Source organism: Notechis scutatus, chromosome 4 (genome assembly GCF_049901735.1).
Source record: "Notechis scutatus isolate UNSWTSFEM ecotype Mainland chromosome 4, rNotScu1.2, whole genome shotgun sequence".
Taxonomy (NCBI): Eukaryota; Metazoa; Chordata; class Lepidosauria; order Squamata; family Elapidae; genus Notechis; species Notechis scutatus.
The window spans coordinates 89,184,640-89,206,294 of NC_142012.1; the positions used below are offsets into that span (position 1 = coordinate 89,184,640).

General features: G+C 41.9%; 1 protein-coding gene across 5 annotated transcripts in view; it reads right to left on the reverse strand.

Moving 5' to 3' along the window:
- Positions 1-3,994: 3,994 nt before the first annotated feature.
- Positions 3,995-21,655, reverse strand: part of CHST3 (carbohydrate sulfotransferase 3) — a 44,643-nt gene continuing 26,982 nt past the window's right edge. The window contains exons 1-3 of one of the 5 annotated variants that reach the window (XM_087964081.1): positions 12,096-12,220; positions 10,337-10,621; positions 3,995-7,023 (exon numbers count right to left, since the gene is read on the reverse strand). In XM_087964081.1, coding sequence (XP_087820207.1) covers positions 5,784-7,023; positions 10,337-10,473 — 1,377 coding nt within the window. In that variant the 5' untranslated portion in view covers positions 10,474-10,621; positions 12,096-12,220 and the 3' untranslated portion in view covers positions 3,995-5,783. Of the gene's footprint in view, positions 7,024-10,195; positions 10,622-11,561; positions 11,979-12,095; positions 12,221-21,655 lie in introns of those variants that run through there. The other 4 variants (XM_087964082.1, XM_087964083.1, XM_087964079.1 and 1 more) reach the window with 4 other exon arrangements.

Consider the following 21,655-nt stretch of genomic DNA (forward strand, 5'->3'; position numbering starts at 1 on the left):
ATCAAATGTGCAGACATCATCAGTGGTGGGATTCAAACATTTTTACTACCAGTTCTGTGGGCGTGGCCTGGTAGGCATGGCGAGGCGTGGTGGGCGTGGCAGGGGAAGGATACTGCAAAATCCCCTTTCCCTCCCCACCCCACTAGCCTGCTTTCCAGCTCCGTTGTCCTGTGCAGAGCAACAAAAGAAGACCCAGCCAATCAGCTGGGACTCGGGAGGCAGAGAATAGATGGGGGCGGGGCCAGTCAGAGGTGGTGTTTGCCGGTTCTCCGAACTACTCAATATTTCTGCTACTGGTTCTCCAGAACTGGTCAGAACCTGCTGAAGACCACCTCTGGACAACATGAAGCTAGGGGAATAGCTAACATTTAGAATCAAGAAGAACCATGATAGACTCTCAGAGTTCAGTGGCTTATGTCCATCTAGCGCTGGTATTCTGGGAGCTTATGGAGATTGCATAGGACAGGGGTGTCAAACTCAAGGCTCGTGGCTGGATCTGGAAACAGCAAAGGACCAGCCCACGATGCCTCTGACAGCAAAAACGGAGCTCAGGAGCAACCCTTCCAAGGCTCAGTTTTCGGCTGCAGCAGCCTGTCAGGATTCCGGCAGTTACCCCAATTAAATCATGAGTCTCGAGCCAAACTTCCAAAACTTCAAAAGGATTTATTAGGAGTTGACATGTCCGGCGCTGCCTGGGTGTAGCCGACTCTGAGACACATCATTCATTGTCACCCTTGACCCTCGCTTTCCCCCAACCCCTGGGTGTATCATAATTCATATATTCTCCAATGGGACACATCCATAGCCAAGAGTCATCAAACATTCTCTCCGGTTAGAATTTTGCACGGCAGAAACTTCAGTCACCTAGTTGCTACCTTTGAAAACTATTTATGGAATGCACTTTCAATTTCCAAGCTGCCGCACTGCTCTTTCAAACCCCTTTCCCCCCTCCCTTTCTGTTGGCAACTCTAAAAAGGCCACTGAAATATTTTATGAGTTGACACAGTCTCCTGCAGCCCCCTGCCAGCGAAAACGGAGGCCAGAGAGGCTGTGTGCGCACGCAGCTCCATTTTTGTTGGCAGAGTGGGGCAGGAGGCTGTCACAGCTGAAAACGGAGCTCGGGAGCCCATTTTCACTGGCAGAGTGCCTGGGCCATCACAGGCACAAATGACATCAAGCTGGCCACACCCACTTGGCCACGACACCACCCCCCCCCCCACCCGAAGGTCAAACCCTGATGCAGCCTTCAATGAAATCGAGTTTTGACACCCCTGGTGTAGGACATGGATAGCAGATAGAGAAAACTTTATTTGCTGCCCTCTGCTGCCCGTTCCAATTTGTCTGGTAACCCTAATGTGTCTGTAGTGGGATGGGGACTCATGCAGACTTGGGAATTCTGGGAGTTGGAAGTCCACACAACTTCAAGTTGCAGAGGTTGAGAAACACTGGCTTAGGGCACCAACTGTCCAAAAGTGAAGCAGTGGAAGATGTTGGAAAACTTGCTTTACGATAATAAAGCTATTCGCTTTTATTTGAAAAGGTCAGGGCCTCCCTCCCTCTTTCTTAGACTGGAGATACGTTCACTGAAGTTCTTTAAAAGTCTTCCTTGGATAAATACCTTTGAATGATACCCTTGTTCTAGGAAAGTCAAATGCTTCTAGTCTCCTTTAATGGATCTGCTGCTCCTACCCCGAGACCGGATTCCAGGCTTGGCTCGTTTTCCATCCTTTTTGGAATTAGGAATATTGCCAGGGATTATGGCGCTGAAGCCCACATGCGTACTTCCTACAGTATGACTGCATAAAATCCATATAAACTTAGATAAATATCTCTATAAAATATACCCACGGTCTTGCAGAACTAAAAACTTCCGTGTCTGCCCAAATGCCAAAGAGGGAATTAGAATTAATCGGTTTCAGGATTAGCAGGATGGCTGTCCAGAAGCTGATCTTTGCCAATTGCATGTGAAACTGCGTACAAAACACAGATCATTTCATTTCAGATGAACCAATCCCTCATAGGGGGAAAGATAAATAAACTCTCACCACAAACCTCACAAAATGCAGGGATACGCAAGGCCGGCTGGCTTCGATACAGAAATGTGTGTTGAGTTTTGGTGCTGGTGGAATAGAACAGCACGCAATATGGTTTCTTTCTTGAAAACTCCATTCAATTTTAAGGGTGTTTTACAAAAAGAATAAAAGGATATGCCACGCACTTTGCTGGGCATACTTTCTTTAAAATGTTGGGTGTGATTGCAACTGTACATTTCTCTTTTTATGGGAAATAATAAATCATTTGTTTCTGTGCAGAGCAAAAAAGTTTACGTTGAAGATCCAGAAAATATAGTTAGGACAGCATATTGCTTCTTTAATCAATTTCCCAGGCAGGGTCTCACTGCTCCAAGGTCATACAGGGATAAATGGAATGAAATTGTCTCCTATCCAGTTCCTTCCTTTAAATAAAATCCTTCTTCAAGTTAAAGGAATTGCATTTTTTTAAAAAAGAAAAACATAAATGCAAAATATTTAACTACACGCATCTTAATTTAACTATTTTTTTTCAACTCAGGGACCTTGGGAGGTCTTCTAGTCCAACACCCTGCTCCAGTAGGATACCCTGTACCTTTTCAAAAAACCTCCAGTGAAGGAGCCCCCACAATTTCTGGTGGCAAGCTGTTCCATTGGTTAATTGTCCTCACTGTTAGGAAGTGTCTCCTCAATTCCAGGTTGCTTCACCCCTTGATTAGTTTCCATCCATTGTTTCTTGTCCTGCCCTCTGGTGCTTTGGAGAATAAGTTGACCCCCTCTTTGGAAAATCAAGTTGAACTTGGATTCTCGGAAAAATTGTTTTTATTTATTTTTGTGTAGTTTCGATTCCTTCTACCAAAGCAATTGTTACCTTCTCCGTACAATAAATAAATAAATGGACCCCAGAGTTTACAGCTTTCGAAAAGAAAAGAACAGAAAGTTCAAAATAAGGCAGGAAGTTGCGGCTTCCTTTTATCCAGCCCCAGCTCTTTCACATAAATAATCGTAACAAAATTAAGATAAATTTCCCAGCTCTACCACCATTGCAACCAAATAGAGAAATGTAAGAATAGTCCACCACAAAGGGGAAAACATTATTGCGCAGCAAATACAGTGCTGGTTGAAACATCTAATTCGGAATGTTTTTGTAGAATAGTCAGAATATTTCAACACACTCCTTTTAAGAGAATTGGACTGTAGTTCTGAAACAGAGCTTATCCAAGGTTATGGAGGGATATCGAAAAACTTGTCAGAGAAAAAAAGGTATGTGCAAGAGCACACCTGTGGTGCAACAGGAAGATGCAGGAAGATGGGATAACTAACTAACTGAAAGACTGCTATGACTTATATTTGAGGGTAAGTTGACACAGTGCATGAATCATGTAGACACGGCACCACTTTACTAACGTAAATGGGAACATCAAATCATAAGCATAGCTTGAACCAACTGTGGGAATGTTGGCCGATGCTCCATCTTTTCCTTTCTTGGTAACTTTTTCCACAGACAATCCAGCTTTCTCTGCATTTCAGGCATCCAGTGTGGCTACACAGCCTGAAGGTTCTGATTTTGGCCGGCACTTTTGGAGGAACTTAATGGTATCTCAGAACTGTTTTATTCTGAGATAAATCTGCATTATCATATGGTGTTTGGGATCCGGTACTCTTTCTTGCAGGCAAACGAGGGGAAAGGCATACCCGTGATTACATATTCTTGCCACATCTACGTCAGGCCTATTCCTACTTACTCAGTCAATGCTATGAAACCAAATGATGGTCATATTGACCTTTGTTACTTGGAGTGTATCAAAACAAACGTGGTTGCTTATTCACTGCAGTGCTCCGTGGAAAAGAAGAAAATAAATAGTTATTTAAATGATTGTCTTCTTCGTTTTGTTAAGGAAAAGGAACAAAAACTGCTGGAGCATTAAATGTTCTTCTCACTACAGATAAGAAAGTGTGGAGGGTTATTTTTGGTTAGGTGTTAAATCAGCACTGCCAGATAAGCACGTGACTCTGATTGTTAATGAAACTGCACAGAGGGGTGACAAACATACTGTATTCTTTGTGTTTGCGTGTGTGTTCAGTCCCTGATATTAATCTATCCATTTATTATCTCAAAATGAGATGTGATAATCCATGCCAACCTCTCCCAAAATTGAATATGTTGAAAATGTTACCATTCAGACAAAATTCCTGGGAATTTGGAGGGGAGTGGATTGGACCCCAACCTGGTTTAGAAAAAAAACAGACTGAATTGCCCCCAAGTGGGTACTTTTTGGGGAGGGCAGTCAAGATCCTGATATGGCACCCACTGGGGGATGAAATACCAAATTCCCAGTCAGGTTATACCTTCTACCACGTTAATAAGTGCGCCTGATGAACAGCTAAGTGAAATTCGTTAAGACGTTTGCTGCTGGATCTAGCACTGGAAACAGATAATGAATGTAACAACCAAAGTTCTTAAACCAAAATTAGTCATAGGAATTTTAGGGTGCCAACCAGAGAACCTGTTTCTGTTTCTGTCATTTTTGTTGCTTTCCTCTTGACAAAGTCCATCTGCTCTCTCCCTTCCAAGATTTCCTCTTTCTGCTTCAACAAATGTGGCTTGGAAGAAACCATCTCCCCAGAAATGACAGAAGGGAAGTACTGGCAATTTCCAACATCACTTTGAAGGACAGAAACAAATTATACGGGTGAAGGAGAAAAATACAATTAACATTCCACCACTTTCTTTCGTTGGATGAGAAAGCAGCATTCTTCACAAGAGACACCAGATGAAGGTCGATGCAACTGATTCAGAGAGGAGTAAGAAAAGCAGGAAAAATACTTAAAAAAGAAAGGCTAATGGACAGCACAACAACTAATGGCGTAGGAAAAATTCATGTCCACAGACGTAGGATGACTATTGTTCCAATCTCTTCCGCTTAGGATATTTCATTGCTTGTTTGCTTTAAATCTCTCCAAGCACTGGGTGAGTTAGGATAAAAACCATTCTAAGTGCATAAAAACTGTGTGTAGCCCAAAATCTCCTTACACTTACAGGCAGAACTACCTCTGTCCTAGGCCATGCATCTCTGTTCTCGTCACACACCTTCTCCATTTAAACAAGGCCTCAATTTATGTGAGGATTTTAGTGGAAACGTGTACAAAACATGTTCTGTCTACACATAAAGCAGTCAGCTTTCTCGCTGTCAGTTGTGCTAAATATATTTCTTTCCTTCCCACCCCAAATATCTGGTTGAGAGATTCTTTAAGGCTGCCTTAGACAAGATCAGTGCAACATTCGGCTTCTCTCACAGGCCCTCTGCAGCTCAAGAAGCTCATATTTTTCTTCCAAGAGATAAGTTTATTTTAAATATAAAACATTCACTCTCTTTGGACGTTTGGTGAAGGTGAGAGACAACATCCCCAACAGAATTGATGTGGACATGAGGTAGGGAAACTGGGACACAGGCTTTAATCCTCCACTGTGCATTAGCTTCAGAATGCTTCCATGTGCCAGTGTTGTGGTCCCGTTATCATCCACCTGGAAGTGTCAAATATGCCAGCAAGTGAAGCTTTGCTTCCAGGTAAAGCCAAAAGCTCTTTGCTTGAATGCTCAAGACGAGAGGAAGCAAAACAGCTTCTCCCCCAAAACACCCATGTGTTCCTTCCTCAATATATTCAATATATTCTTGCATTCTCTCTTTCTCAATTCAAAGAATGCGACAATTGGAAACAAAACAACAACAACCCCACCAATGAGAGAAACCTTTACGTGATCCAGAAGTTCCTCCTCTCTTCTAGCAAACTGATGGATCTGTTTGTAAGAGTCTCGGCGCTGCTGACCAGCTTGTAGCCAAACAGTTTCATGGCTGGCGTGCAGACATTCTGGACCACCTGGGCGAGCTTGAAGGGGATGCTGAACCGCCACTTCTCAAACTGCTCAGACGAGTTCTTCTGTGTGGAGTAGATGCCGTTGTTGTCTTGAGGGGCCTGTGTATTTTTCCGGATCCAGTCCTCCACCTGCGTGGTGAGAGCGATGCCAGTGAATTCATACATCTCCTTGGCTTTCTGGAGGGGGGACCGGGCAATGTCCTCGTAGCGGACCAGCATGTAGCGGCCCTGAAGCCATGCTGGCTGCTTTAACCCAAGCTCAGCCGAGAGCCGGATGTTTTCACAGTTGCCTCGCAATCTCTGGACCTCATCCTCCTTAAGGGTCGCCACACCTTCGTTAGCCCATTTCTTCCAGGTTTCATACTTACCTGAAAAAGCCACCATGCGGGAGGCCAGCACCGCCCGAGGGTCCCGCACCAGCTGAATTATCCTCAAGTCCAGGCGGGGGTCTTCAACTAACGGGCGCAAGAATTCCAGCTGTCGGATTCGGACCACCTTCAGGGCCATATGTTCCTTCTGCAGGCAGGCCTCCGCTGCCAGAGTCACATTCAGGGGGCCACAGCGGCGGTTCTTGCAGTGGTACTTCTCAAAGACCTTCTTGACAAAGGGGGTGCAAACGGGCTCCTCACACAAAGAGCGACTTGAGCCGCGCCGAAAGAGAAACTGAGTCAGGTGGTCCTCTGGGAATGGGATGATGAAGTTCTCCAAGATGTAAAGGTCGCAGAGGAGCAGCTGCTTCAAAACATCTCTGTAGACAAGGGCTGACCCCACCGCGTTAGCGCCGCCGGATTCGAAAGATACCGTCCTTTCAATGTGCCACAGTGGTTCAAAGAGGTAGAAAATATTGCTCTGTTGGTTGAAGAATTCCCCTACGAAGGAGGAGCCGGTACGGGTGGTGGCCATGAGGAGAACATGCTTTCGTGTCCTTTTGGCGGGGGGCAGCGGAGTGCCACCAAGCTGCAAAGTGATGTTCTGCAACCGGTGCTTCAGCTGGGAGAAGGCCAGGTCCAGGGCGCTGAGGGACAAGAGGGAGCCGTTCTCTGGCAGCATCAACCCGGAATCCGTGCTGTTGGCTACTGGCAGGGACTGTGGAGACTGCTTCAGTTTGTCTGAAACCCTGCAGAGAGAAAGAACGCAATCATCAGGACCAAGAGCAGCAGTGACATGGAAAGAGACTTCCAGACATGTTATTCTGAGGTGGATAGAACGGGTTTCTTAATCCAAGACAGGTTCTTCTCTTCCATCTTCAGAATCACCTTCCCCCTTTCAGTCGTCTGCTGTGGAACGGAGTGGGCCATCTCACACGGAATCTCTCTGGCCTGCGAGGAACTCAGCACATCCTGGAGCCGTGATGGCAAACCTATGGCACGCGTACCACAGGTGGCACACAGAGCCATTTGTGCAGGTACGCGAGCCCCAGCCAAACTTACCTGCATTGCGCATGTGTGAGCCTCCTGGCTGATTTTTGGCCCAAAAATGGGCCTTCTGGAAATACCGGAAGTGCTGAAACGGGCCCATTTTCAGCCTCCCGAGGCTTCCCTCGAGCCTTCGGGAGAGTGAAAATGGCCTCCCCCGGGCTCCAGAGGCTGAAAACAGGCACTTGCGGTATTTCCAGAAGGCCCATTTTTCGACCTCCCAAGGCTGCAGAGGCTTCCCTCAAGCCTCCGGGAGGGGGAAAATGGCCTCCAACAGGCTGAAAATCAGCTGGGAGGCGCGCACATGCATGGTGCAGGTAAAGGGCGGGCGGGGGTGTTGCGCATGCATGTGCAGGGGGGGCAGTGTGCATTGCATCGTGGGTGCCAGCACACAAGCGTGTGCGCGCTTTCGGCGCACCACAACAAAAAGGTTCGCCATCAATGTTCTAGAGATAAATCGGTGTTTCTCAACCTTGGCTATTTTAAGATGTGTGCACTTCAATTCCCAGAAATCCCCAACCAGCATGCTGGCTGGGGAATTCTGGGAGTTGAAGTCTACACATCTTAAGGTTACCAAGGTTGAGAAACAGTGACCTAAGGGGATCACATTCATCCCTTCTATATCCAGGAGTTCAGTTACTGTGGATAGGTAGTACCATCCCTTGGAAAGTAATCTACGGTTGACTTTGGAATCCAGATCAAAAGCCAAGACTTTGGCAGGAAAATGCAGACTGAACGTGGTTTCTCTCATTTGTTGGCCTTGTAACTGTACTATTTCTTCGTACAGTTGATGATTGGTGAGCATCTGCTTGCCTGGGCCCCACCAATCTATTGTACGCCATGAATTTGGAGCTGAGTCTCTATCAAGGTCCACAGTGAGTGAAGGGGCAAACATTCTTTAATTTCAAGAAAAGGATATACAATATTGATTTAGTCCTTATCCTGTATGAATTCTCTGAACCTGGATTCTGTTTTTGCAAAACAGTGGTTCAAAGGATTATCAAGGAAATAGATACTGTCCACAGTAGGTCTTAGCTGGGACACAAAATTGGACATAGGACTGACTCAATGGTTGGGTTGATTTTTCTCAGGATCTCAAATGAACTTCAGCAAAGCTTATCATACTGGTGGAAAAGTAAGTAAAGTGTCCATCTAAGTGTTTTTTTCACTCTTGGCAACCTACCTGGCTGGGGAATTCTGGGAGTTGAAGTCCGAGTTGCCAAGGCTGAGAAACACTGTCTTAGGATGATGTTTCATTTACAGTCAAATGGCTATAAATGTGTGGGCTCTTATCACAATGAATGTGGCCCAGGTCATACATTAAATTCAATACATTGAACACACTGCTAAACAAAAGAGATAGCAACAAATTGTGGCTTTTAATGGGATTGTATAGTGCCTAATTCTTCTGTTGAAATCTGATAACCTCTCAAAAGATCCTGGTAACATTTTAAGACATTCTGAAGCCTTCCAATCTTGTTTGTATGCAATGATGATTGCCATTCTAGATGACGGCCCTTGCACGGATTAGTTGTAGCCTTATAAACTGATTCTTTAATGTATGTCAATAGTAGCGTGAAAGCATGAAAATACTCTTCCTATACTTACTTGTAATTAGAATATATTAATTATTATTGCTTCTGATTGTATAAATATCCCAAACATTCAGTCCTGGTATCATAAACGGCTTACCAAATGCCTCCGATTTTTAGTTATTTGGAGGCACAATGTTAAGTTTGAAGGGCCTGTGTGCACGTAGTCCTAGATTAACACTGCAGACAGACAATAAAATTAGACAATAAAATTATGTATTCACTCATGGATGTTAGGAATAACATAGGTTACCTAACGTAGTTTGGGTAAAATAATATATATAAACTATGATAGTGAGTTTATGTGTGTGTCACTTTACACTGCAAAGCATGTAATTTTGGGTGCGGTTGTAAAACCACCATAAGAGGGAGCAAGAGAACTTGATTGACTGCTGGCTTACTGGATTGCTTGCAGACGATGATGGATTGATGGTGTGATAACTGCGTGTTCTTTGCTGTTGCTGAAAGAAGAAAGGAGGTTTGACTTCTTCATATCTCTACTGCGAAGAGATAAATTACTGGACTGATATTTGTAAGTTTAATGACCTCTTTTTCGACACTGGACTTTGCAACTGAATAATCCCCGGATGGACTGAACTAGTGTATGATATATGGACTGTTTGACTATGGACTGTTTGACTGTTTACTGGAATAAACTATTTAACTAGCACTGTGTATCTGTTTTACTGAGTGTAAGCTACAAAAAGCGTTTGTCTCACATATTTGCCTGCCTGCCTGACTGCCGTGCAGGTTCTGCTAGGGTGTATATCCCTAACAATGGAACCTGAACAAAAAAGTAAAGATAAATAGTACATAGAAAAATAATGTAAATACTTACAAGTTTTATTCCTTTAAAAAAAACACAATTGCTTCTTCAGGTAGAGACCTTCAATGTCTAACTTAGGTAGCTTAATGTTAATTCCTACCAGTAGGAAGCACTTGCATTTCCTTGAGAGGACCTGTGCTTTTAACCCACAGCTTTGTTATACAAATCCTGTCAAAGGTGGCTTATTTAACCAATCATGCTCGTGATATGTGATCTCCACCAGATGGGACAGTTGTGTACAAGTTATTTATTTATTTATTCAGCTTCTATATTACATTCCATTTATATTTTATGCATTGGTTAGTGAATGTGCGTGCATTCATATTCATTCCCTTTGGCCTCAGGAATAAAGCCTTATTGACTGATGATTTCAGTCAATATGCTTAAGAGAGTCATCTGGCTGCCTTCATGAATAAAGATGCAACTTAATTCAGACTGGGAAACGTTAATATTTACCTGGTTCCAAAAGGCTGGCGGACTGGTGGTAGCAAGTTGGGACCAGGCAAGCTTGGTAAGATACAATGTGCAGCCTGAAGGCCGGAGAAGAAGACCAAGAAAGCCTCTTTTCCAGCACAGCTTCTCTTCCTTCCCCCCTACCTTGATATGATGTTGTTCTCCTTCTCAATTATGACAAGGGCTGCCACAAAGACCAGAAGAATGGCGTACTTGCTCTTCATCCTCAAGCGGTATAGAAGTTCCCAGATATTTTGAGACAATGTGAGAATTTTATCCATGGGAAAAGGATGTATTTTTTTTTTTCAACAGCTTGCCAGCGAAAATTCCTTCACGGAGGGAAAAATGAAACTTTCCTTGTCCTGGGGTTCTTCGGCGATATGGAAAGTGGTGTCTGGGATTAGCTTATCTTCTTCAGGTGATGTTGTCCTGCAGAGAGAAAGAGAATGGATTGAACGTCTTCCCTTTAGGCTGAAGGACAAATTAACAAATGCACGTTGATTCAAGCCTTTCCTTAGATAATGGCTGGTCTCACACGTTAGAGTAAGCTGTGATGTGAATTTATCTTGATATAGAACAGGGGTGTCAAACTGGTGGCCCGCGGGCCGGATGTGTCGTGCGCAGGCCACGCCCACCCCAGCTCCGCAAAGGGGGGGAAATGTGAAACGTCACGTGACAGCAACATGACGTAGCGAGTTTGATCCCCGTGATATAGAAGATAGAATAACAGGGTTGGAAGGGACCTTGGAGGTCTTCTAATCCAACCCCTGCTCATGCATTCTGGACAAAATGGCTGGCCATTCTCTTCGTGAAAACCTCCAATTAATGGAGCACCCATAACTTTTAGAGGCAAACCATTCAACTGAATAATTATTCTCAGAGGAGATTTCTTTTTAGATCTAGGTTGGAACTTTCTTTAATGAACTTCCATCTGTTGGAACAATGACAAAACCAAATAAATGCTGGTTTTTGGAGAAACATCCGAAAACGTGGTCATTGTAATGGCAGGCTGCTGCAAACAGCTGTAAATGCAGGTCAGTTGCTGAGTGCCCCAAAGTGCAACTGGGTGAGGCTGGGTTGTCAGAACTTTGAATCTGGGTTATAAATACATCTAGAGAGATCAGTCATAATTTCAAACAGTCACTAAACGAATGGTCATAAGTCAAGGGCTACTTGCATGCAAATCTTGCTGGCTAAGCAGGTTTCCAAGTTGTTATCCTTCCATAAAAAAACCCTCTTAGATAGAGAAAAGCAGCTTATCAAAAACATTTAGCCCACACTTTCCCCTCACGTGTTTATTATTTTATAGATATAGAATGGAGGGGTTTTTTTTATAACATGTCTGAACATTACAGCAATGCAATCATACTTAGAGCTGTAACCTGATCCTCTTCGTTTTCCTCCCTCTTCTGTCTTTTGGGAGACTGTTTCTCCCATTAATTTTCTGCAAATCAAAGCTCCGGCTTTGCCATCATGGCTGATAAAATTCATTAGGCGTGATAAAGCAGCCGTTAATTAAGACAACTGTGAACACTTTAGCAATTACGTATTTCAGATCTTCCACAAGCTCTCAACTATTCATGAAAGGAGCTCATTTTTAATCAGGCTTTCAGGCAACCTTAAAAAAAAAAAAAGGATGTTGCTGCTATAAGAATCAAATTGCTTTCAGTCCATCTTTCATTAAAGCAGCTACCAGAATGGAGAAACAGGCATTAACATATGGCAGAACCAATGCTAGTCCAGCATATTGGACCACTACGACCAACTTTTAAAAGAAGCAAAAGAAAACAAACTGATTCTTGTTAGCTATACTAATCAGCATATTTTTTTTAAAAAAGTGATCAGTCCTAAGAATATTAAACTTGTTATCTTGCCAAAGAGAAAACAACGAGCTAGTAATTACCTTCCAGGGGGCATTTTGTTCCAACAAACTCAAGAGTGCAGTGAAAGCTTTTGTGTCTATATAGCCAAATTGCTCCTCCCAGGATTTAACCACATGCTTGATGGAAGGCTTAAAGAGATACAGCCTTGTAATGGGTACAATATATAAATTGAAAAGTTGGCATATTGAAATGGCCAAGCAGTTTTTTTCCCCCACAGAGCTCTGACTCCATGGGTCTGGATTTCTAAAATTCTTTGTTTGCAGTAGATCTTAGTCTAGGAGTGGGCAACTATGGCCCCTTTACGATCTGTGGACTTCAACTCCCAGAATTTCTGAGCCAGCTAGCCTGTTTGCAACATGGCTGGCTCAGGAATTCTGGGAGTTGAAGTCCACAGAATGTAAAGGGGCCACAGTTGCCCAACCCTTGCTTAGTCCTTTGGTTTGTTAAACTGTGGCACTGGCTTAACCTAGCACAATGCTAATGTCCCACAATGCACTGCTTGAAATTCTAATCTACTTACATTTTAGATCTTTTACTTTGTCAACATTGACTTTTTTAGATACTTGTCATTTTACATGTTATCATATTTAACATAATTTTAGTATTTAAATTATCATTTAATATAGGCTGCACCCTGAATCTCACTTATAGATGTTAGTTAGCTTGTTTTATAAACGCACTTTAACTCTGACTTAAATCTGTTTGTTATTCATGCTGGTCTTTGACCACACAATAAATTGAATTGAAATTGCACAATGCTAGTGCCTGCAATTAAATAAGACTTGCTTTCTTGAATTGAACATGGAGCTCGGTTTGTGTATCAGTTATGTTTCACTGTAATTTCACCAGTATCTATATTTGCTCAACATGCAAGTCCATAAATCATTAAAACTATGAGGATTACATTCACAAAATGTACTGAACTGGATACATACCCACACAGAGCTACGAACTGTTCATCCCATTTTCTCCAAAAAGATCCTTGCAATATAATATCTGAATAATTTGAGCCTGGTCACTTGTGCTTCTAGTGAGAGCTCTGGGTTGATTTGTTCAGTGATTGATACAGTTGTTTTCTTGGCTGTGCATGGTATTTTCAGGAATCTTCTCCAACACCAACGTTCAAAAATATCACTATTGTTTCTATTCTGCTTCTTCAAAGTCCAACTTTTGCTTCCATAGAGCCGGGGTCTCCGACCTTGGGAACTTTAAGACTTGTGGACTTCAACTCCCAAAATTCTGGGAGTTGAAGTCTACAAGTCTTAAAGTTCCCAAGGTTGGAGACCCCTGCCATAGAGTGTTCCAGGTGATGCCAGTTTGCAGGATTCTGATCTTTGTACAGTGTAGATACACATGCTTTTTCCAAGGCCTTCACAGCTGTTCTATCGCGTATTAATACAAAGCACCGATGTTTTAAAAAAGTGGATAAAACCAAGAATAAGTAACCTATACCATTTTCACGCACTTTTTAATTTTTTTATCTCCAAAGTTAAAATACAGAAGAAGGAGAAGGAGGAGGAGGAGGAGGAGGAGGAGGAGGAGGAGGAGGAGGAGGAGGGAGAAGGAGAAGGAGAAGGAGAAGAAGAAGAAGAAGAAGAAGAAGAAGAAGAAGAAGAAGAAGAAGAAGAAGAAGAAGAAGAAGAGGAGGAGGAGGAGGAGGAGGAGGAGGAGGAGGAGGAGGAGGAGGAGGAGGAGGAGGAGGAGGAGGAGGAGGAGGAGGAGATATCAGCTGCAAACAAAACAACCAAACAAAAACAATAAAATCAGTGTAGAACAAATAACGAAATATATCATTAACATTCACGTTCAGCCTAAAAATTCACCCCCTTTTTAGCAGCCAAAAACCTGAGTATTCCCCCATGTCTTCACTAGGTTTTACCCCTCGGATAAACATCTGTTGGATTGTAACCAAGGAAGAACAAGATAGGACTTTTGCAGAGACAACCATCTGTTAATTAACCTGCAGGGGAAATGTCACATTGCACTGCAGTGAAACATTTATAATCCTGTGATTTTCTCTTTTGAGTGTGCTGCTTAAATAAGAGTGGAAGTATCTGGAATGCGCCGCATATGGAGACCGGGTGTTTATATCAAGCCTTGAAGGCCATTCTCTTCTGCTGTAGGAACAAGGGTCCAACTCAGTGAGAACCATTAAAAAAAATAGCCCCCCACCCTTGTCTTGGCAACCTCCATCCTGTCAGGGAGAAGCAGCTGCTGAGAGCATCCATCAACCTCTGCTCTTTACATTTCTCTGTTTCCAAATAAATCTCTTCCAAAGACTCCATGCTGCACTTCCCCTCTCATTTACAGAATCCTTTGCCCCCAGCTCTGAAATGCAAACTCTCTTTCTCCCAGCCCACCTTGTCCCTCCAACCACCTGTTTATATGCAGAAGCCAAAGACTGATCTGCAAATGAAGAGAAGGGGCCTAGAGCTAAGGCACATCTTAAAAATGGGGTGGGGGGAGGGAAAGAGGGAGGAGGGAACCAGTAGTTCTTTGAAAGGAATTATTTAATTACACTTCTCTGAACAGCTGCCCACTCTCTCCATTCAAAAATAAATAAAATGAAATCCTCGTCTGTCTATTCTTCAGCTGCAGACACACTGCTACCACTGAGCCTGCTGTGGAAAGGGGGAAAGGGAGGTTTTGCATATTCCATGTCCATCTTTTACAATTTGATATTAACATAGTTGAGAAAGTCCAGAACTGTTTCATAAGAAGATTTCTCCACTCCTCTACTCGTTGCAGAATACCTTATGCCACCAGACTTGAAATTCTAGACCTAGAAAACCTAGAACTACGCTGCCTTCGGTCCGATCTAAGTATAGTATATAAAATCATACATTGCAATGTCCTACCTGTCAATTACCTTCAGCTTCAACCATAACAACACAAGAGCACACAATAGATACAAACTCAAGGTAAACCGCACCAAACTTGATTGCAGGAAACACGACTTCAGCAACAGAGTGGTCAATGTCTGGAATACTCTCCCTGACTCTGTGGTTTTTTTCCCCAAACCCCAAAAACTTTAACCTTAGACTGTCTACTATTGACCTCACCCCTTTCCTAAGAGGTCTGTAGGGGGCATGCATAAGCGCATCAACGTGCCTACCATCCCTGTCCTATTGTTTCTTTTATTTTTCTTATATGTATCCATGTATTCATAACTATGTTTTTACTTATACCTATTATCTTGTAAGCAATTGACAAACCAAATAAATAAATAAATAAATTTGCCCGCCATCACCATAAAGAAGTACTCGACCAAAACTATCTTCATCCTCAATTGTCACCATGCTTATTGCTTATAATTCCGGTCGAAATTGTACTTATGGTTTTTTGTTTTTTTTTTGGACTACAGTTAAGTTTTGGGCTTTGCTTAACAATCAGTGGAATGGCTTTGCCTCCAAAAGTTGTGGGTGCTCCAACATTGGAGATTTTAAAGAAGAGATTGGACAACGGGTTGTCCCGAATGGTATAAGACAGTATTGGCAAACCTTTGCCAGCTCCCGTGCCGATAATTGTGCGCGCACTCATCTGCTCGCATGCCAGGACCAAGAAAGCAATGCGTGCTGGGCCCCATCACCCCTGTGCACACATGCACGATTCCCCTGCCACGCGCCCCCCTGTCCCCCCATGCATGCGCCCGATACCCAACAATCAGCTGTCGGGTGGCAGCATGTGCGCATGTTGCAGTGGGGCTCTTCCAGGCGAGCTCTTGCATGTCAGGGGAAATGGCTCTGCATGCCACTTCTGGCACACGTGCCATAGGTTCACCATCACGGGTATAAGATCTCCTCCTTGAGCAAGGGGTTTGGTCTAGATGACCTCCAAGAGACCTACCAGCTCTTTTATTCAATAATTTGTATGCCACCCATTCTCATATTTCTAAGCAGATTGCTGCAAAACCACTGGAAAACCCTTGCTGCCCAATGTGCTCTGCACAGGACCTTTTGTGCTTTATATTCATTTATTTCAACATGTTTGCATTCTTTTGGGTTTATTCCCACCACCACCACCACACACACACACACACACACACACACACACACACAGACAAAAAAAAAGTCCATTCTGTTCTTTGAATCTGGTGTCAGTTTTGCTGCTTTCTGTATTAAAGCCACACGTTGAAAAGCTGTTTCCCAGCAAAATAGCTCTGAAACTATTTTCCTTGAAAGATATTATTCGACACTTTCACCAACTTTAGGAGAAAACAGCAGCTAGAAGGAATGTATTCAGTGAGCAAATAGCACAGTTGCATACACCAATCTGTACTATGCCCACATTTTTTGTTTGCTGCTGTTCTTGATCACATATTATTGGTCTTAACTGAATGATGTGCTTGTTGGTGTATAGTTTGGTTCCCAGTTCCAGAAACACGTATCAAAGTTGCAGAACCCCAGTTGGAAGACTTAAACAGAGTGGTAGAACATAGAATAACAGGGTTGGAAGGTACCTTGGAAGACTTCTAACCCTAACCCTATACAAGGGATGGAGAACCTCTTCGGCACCAAATGCCCAAACCGGAACAGGTGTGCATGCCGGAGTGCTAGAAACCCAAAGACCAGCTGCCCGGTGCGTGCATGCCTGTTTTTTGGCTGGGGTGTTGTTGTTTTTTGCCATTTTGGGGGCTGTTTTCAGGCTGTTTTTCAGCCATTTTGGGGCCTTTTGGGGGCGGTTTTCAGGCCAAAAACAGCCAGAAAAACAGCCTGTTTTTGGGCTGTTTTCAGGTGCTCTCGCAACCACAAAGACCAGCTGGCCGGCGCACATGCTCACAGTGAGGGCTCTGCGTGCCACCTTTGGTTCGCCATCACAGCCCTATACCATTCCGGACAAAATGGCTGTCCAGTCTCTTCTTCAAAACTGGCAGTGTTGGAGCACCCACAACTTTTGGAGGCAAGCAAATCTCCATTCCAAAAGCTACCACGTCCATTATTTCCTCCTTCCCCTGGTCTTTTCCTGCTGATGCCTTCTCTTCACCACCAATTTGCCTAAAAGACAACCCTGTGAGAATGAAGGATCCACAATAAATCCTCATAAAATTAGAAGTACAGTCTAGTTACATCATTGCTGGATCAGATCCGTGATCCCTCTTGTCCACCACATGGTTTAATGTCTGGGAACACATCTGCCTTCCTCACGTCCTTCTGCCCCTGGCACTCAGTGGGCAGGGATACCCATTGCACAAGGTATGATGAATACCAATAAAAGAGAATATTTCTAGTTCAGTTTGAATCCTTCTGGTGAACCTATTTTGGTACTTTTGCTCCCATGAGAAAATCTACACCTCTTACACGTAGGAAGCACCTCAAGGGAAGCTGCCTTTTGAAGATATTTTTATTCTTATTACAGGCAGAAAGCAAATCTTCCTTCCTTTGTCAAACCTCAACAACATTACCAGTGTGTTTTATTTTTAAGAGCTGAGAAATGAAGAAAAAACTGCATTTTACAGCCTCATTGGCAGTTTATATAATTATAGCACCACACAACAGTTTGAATCTAGGTAGTGAGCAACAAAACCAGGAAGAGGAAGACCTATTTTAAAAATCAATTTGGATTAAACCTTTTTTTCATTGAGTCAATCAAGCTGTAATCCTATATCAAACTGTAATCCTATGCTCTTTTGCAAGTTCTTATTTAAACCAAAGAACTTCCCAAATAAATATCCTTGGTATCAGCCCAAAATGTTTTTTGCAAATACATTAAAAAAGCATTAAACACTTGCTAGAGCCAGAAAATTAATGATCTTAGCCTTTTGTTGAACAGATCCCAATACTTAATTTCAATATTGGGCAAAATATTGGAATTGCCATGAAAAGGATGCACTTATCCTCAATGAAGAATCAGTATTTAAATTGATTTCTGTGTGTGATGTTATTATTTATGTCAGAAAAATGTGGAATCAGGAGAAAACATGAAAGAGAAAATATTGTATTTCTTTAGCCTTGTAGTATACTAAGGAACATATTCTGCCTAGATTGTGCCTGGTCCATTCCATTCCATGTATAAGCAGTGCCTTAATTAGACATATAAAACCAATTAAATGTAGGGATAACAACATATTGAAAACAAAGAGTTTCTGTATGTTTTATAGAGCAGAACAGGAAGAGTACCATACTAATTTTCCAGAATCATATAAAAGCTATTTATTTATTAAATTTATACACTGCTTCTCTTGCTAGAGTTGTATTATATTTAATTGTAGAAAATGTGGCAAATATCACTATCTCACTTGCCTTAGTTCAACCCAGAAGACTTATTCAGGATTATAGTTAACTATTCTCAGGGTCAGAAGCCTTACAAGAATAGCTTTTCAGCCCCTGGAGACTTATAATGTGTAAGAGTGAATGAATCATTTGATTTCCAGTTCATATCATGTCTTGCATCTCTATCTCCATGTTTTTGTCTTCCACAGCACCGCAAGAATTTTTAAATAATTTGCACAGGAGCCAAATATAAATATGTAGATAAGTATTTTAAAGCATTTTCTCTAACATATTTATTGATGCATTTATAAATGAACGTCATTCTAAAATATGCATTTTTAAACACATTGAATGCTTGACTTGGAATTTGGAAACATGTAAAAAACAAAGGGAAACTACATATTGGTTGTGGAATGCATTTTAAACCATTAACACTGGAATTCACAAGGGTCAGATTGCTCAAGAATAGCTATTCTCAGTCCTGTGTAAATTCCATATATTCCCTCTGGACTGATTCAGGCTTTACATGACTGCTGTATTTAAACAGATCTCATAAAATATGGCAGGCAGGTACATGTTTTCAAATAGCTGTGGATATGAGTTGAGGATCCATACTGAGCCAGATTTCTCTGCAAATAAATTCAAGTGTCACATTTATATGTTTGAAATGTTTTGGACAAATATGCACAGGTATGTCCAGTAGAACTGCCAGGTAAGTGTAAATAGGCTAGAGGAATTTTAAAAAGAATGTAACATATTCAAATTACAAAAAAAAAAAACCCATATTCTCCAAAGGGCAGGACAAGAAGTAATGGATGGAAGCTTATCAAGGAGAAATAACCCAGAATTAAGGAGATATTTCCTATCAGTACAATTAATCAGTGGAATGGCTTGCCTTCAGAACTTGTGAGTGCTCCATCATTGGAGGCTTCTAAGAAGAGGCTGGACAGACATTTGTCTGCAATTGTATAGGACCTAGAAGACCTCCAGGATCCCTTCTAATTTTATTTTATGCAGGATCCAATCTGGGTTGATCATTGGGAACAGAGGTTTTGTCTCCTGAGCTTTTGAACTCGTGCTGGAGCCCATGTTCAAGAAACTTCTGTCCACCTCTGGTCCCAGTGACTGACCCACTTTGGATCCTGCAACATTATCCTGGGACATGTATATGTGCCTTCATTCATGCATTTTATATAGCTTTCCCCATAACTAGATGTTCTCCCTATAAATTGCAAGTCCTAGCTCACATTTTCCTTTTCCTAAGACATTATTCTTTAGTTAGCATTATTGCCATTTTATTTACTTAGTTGATATAGCTCACTCAGAATTCCTGTATCATTAAGAAACAACAGTGACTCGATAAAACAAGAACAGAACAAATCCTTAAAAACATAATCCAAAACAGATATGTACAAACACATAAAATGCCAGGAAAACGCCATGTGCATGCAATAAATAAATAAATCTCATCCAATGGGCCAGACGGCTCTCAGATCCAATGTCTGAGGAACAGAACAGCTCTTGAATGCTTTCCGAAGGCAGACACAGTAAAATCTCAAGGCCGTGATGTTCCAAAGAATACGAACAGCAAGACAGAAGGAGTATCTCTTGGATCCAACTAGATGCACTGCCTAATCCAGTGTTTCTCAGTCTTGGTAACTTTAAGATGTGTGGACTTCAACTCCCAGAATTCCCTACCCAGACAGTTGAAGTTCCCCTTCTTAAAGTTCCCAAGGTGGAGAAAGGTGGAAAGAAGCTACTTGTAAATATTCAGAAAAATAATCTGAACAAAAGACAATTTACTGTCCCTTTGAATATCTTAGAGAGTTTTTTCCTATTAAATTCTGCCTCCACAATGAAGTAATATTCATCTATATAAGTATTTCTATCATCACACCAATACTACTAATAAAACTATTTTGATGAATTCCAAAACAATCAATCCATCATCCTCTAGATGTGTTTGATTTCATTTGAGAAATTCAGATTTGGGGAAGCAGTTGATATCAAGGTTGTAAATCTGCATTCAGATAGGAGCATCCTTTGCTGATATTTGCGCTATTCAGAATTTGGAGTGCAGGCAACAGCACAAAATTGATTTGAACTTATCATGTTGCCTACAAGTGTATTGAATCAACTCACCTAGCCAGATGCCATGAGGAATCACAAGTGGAAAAATGAATGATTCATACTTCTTTTCCCCATGCTTATCCAAAATTCTGAAATGTCTCTATCTTTGCTTGGAATGTTAACAACTCCAAATTGTGACAAATTCACACATTATTTTGTTTTAATTTCTCGGTCTATAAATAAAACCTTGGAAAATACAAAGTTGTGATTATACTGATTTTGAACATTGCCTTTCATACATTAATGCATTTTTATGCAATTTACAGGATATTCCAAACTATTTCCATGAAACTACTCTAGTAGTTTTCTTTATACATACATCCATGCAATTTCTCTTGGAGTTTTTATTTAAACACAACGTTTTTGTTTCACACAATTTCCACAAACACACATGAATGTTACACGTTTTCTTCAACCTAAAGCTGCACTGCATTAATCATTCTATCTGAAAACGAGGATTGCAGTGGACTCCATTCATTGTTTCCATCCACGGCAAGGCAAAGGTGTTTCTCTTTGATCTTTGCTAGGAACATTCCACTTCTTCTCCTATTTCAGGGAGGATGCAAAATCAGTCAGGTTTTGAATCAGAAAGCCCTGCAATCACCTTTTCATCAGGTAATACCTTATTTTGGAATAGACTTATCAAAGACTTGTTTACCTGAATTCCCACGTGTTATTCTGTCCATTTCTAGGATTTCTAGACTTTCTGATGGGAAAAATGGGGGCAGTTGGCTTTTCTAAAGTAACAAGCTATTATCAGGGAAGAACAAGACTTTTTGGCAATATTACTTCTGCTAAATCAAATGTCTACATTTTATATGTGCTTTGGGATTTCCTCCCCCCCCCCCCCAACGTGCACATAAAGGCTAATAGCTTTATTACATCTAGAGTATCATTTGATTATCTGCACGCAATGGAATGGCTGCTTTGCGGTGGAGCAATACTTACATGGATTATTATCTCTCTTACTTGATTGTAACCCATCATACCATTAAACCTTGAGTGGAAGCCAGGAAAACCTTGCCAGAGATTGCATCAGGCAAGAAAACTCTTGAGCTCACATCTGGAAGCATAAAACTCTCTCAACCTCTTTTATTTTTTATTTATTTTATTTTGTAAAGCAATTACTAGATAACAGGTATAAGTATATACATGGTTATGAATACATGAAATGGATACGAATAAGAAAAAAAAAGAAACAATAGGACAGGGACGGTAGGCACGTTGGTGCGCTTATGCAC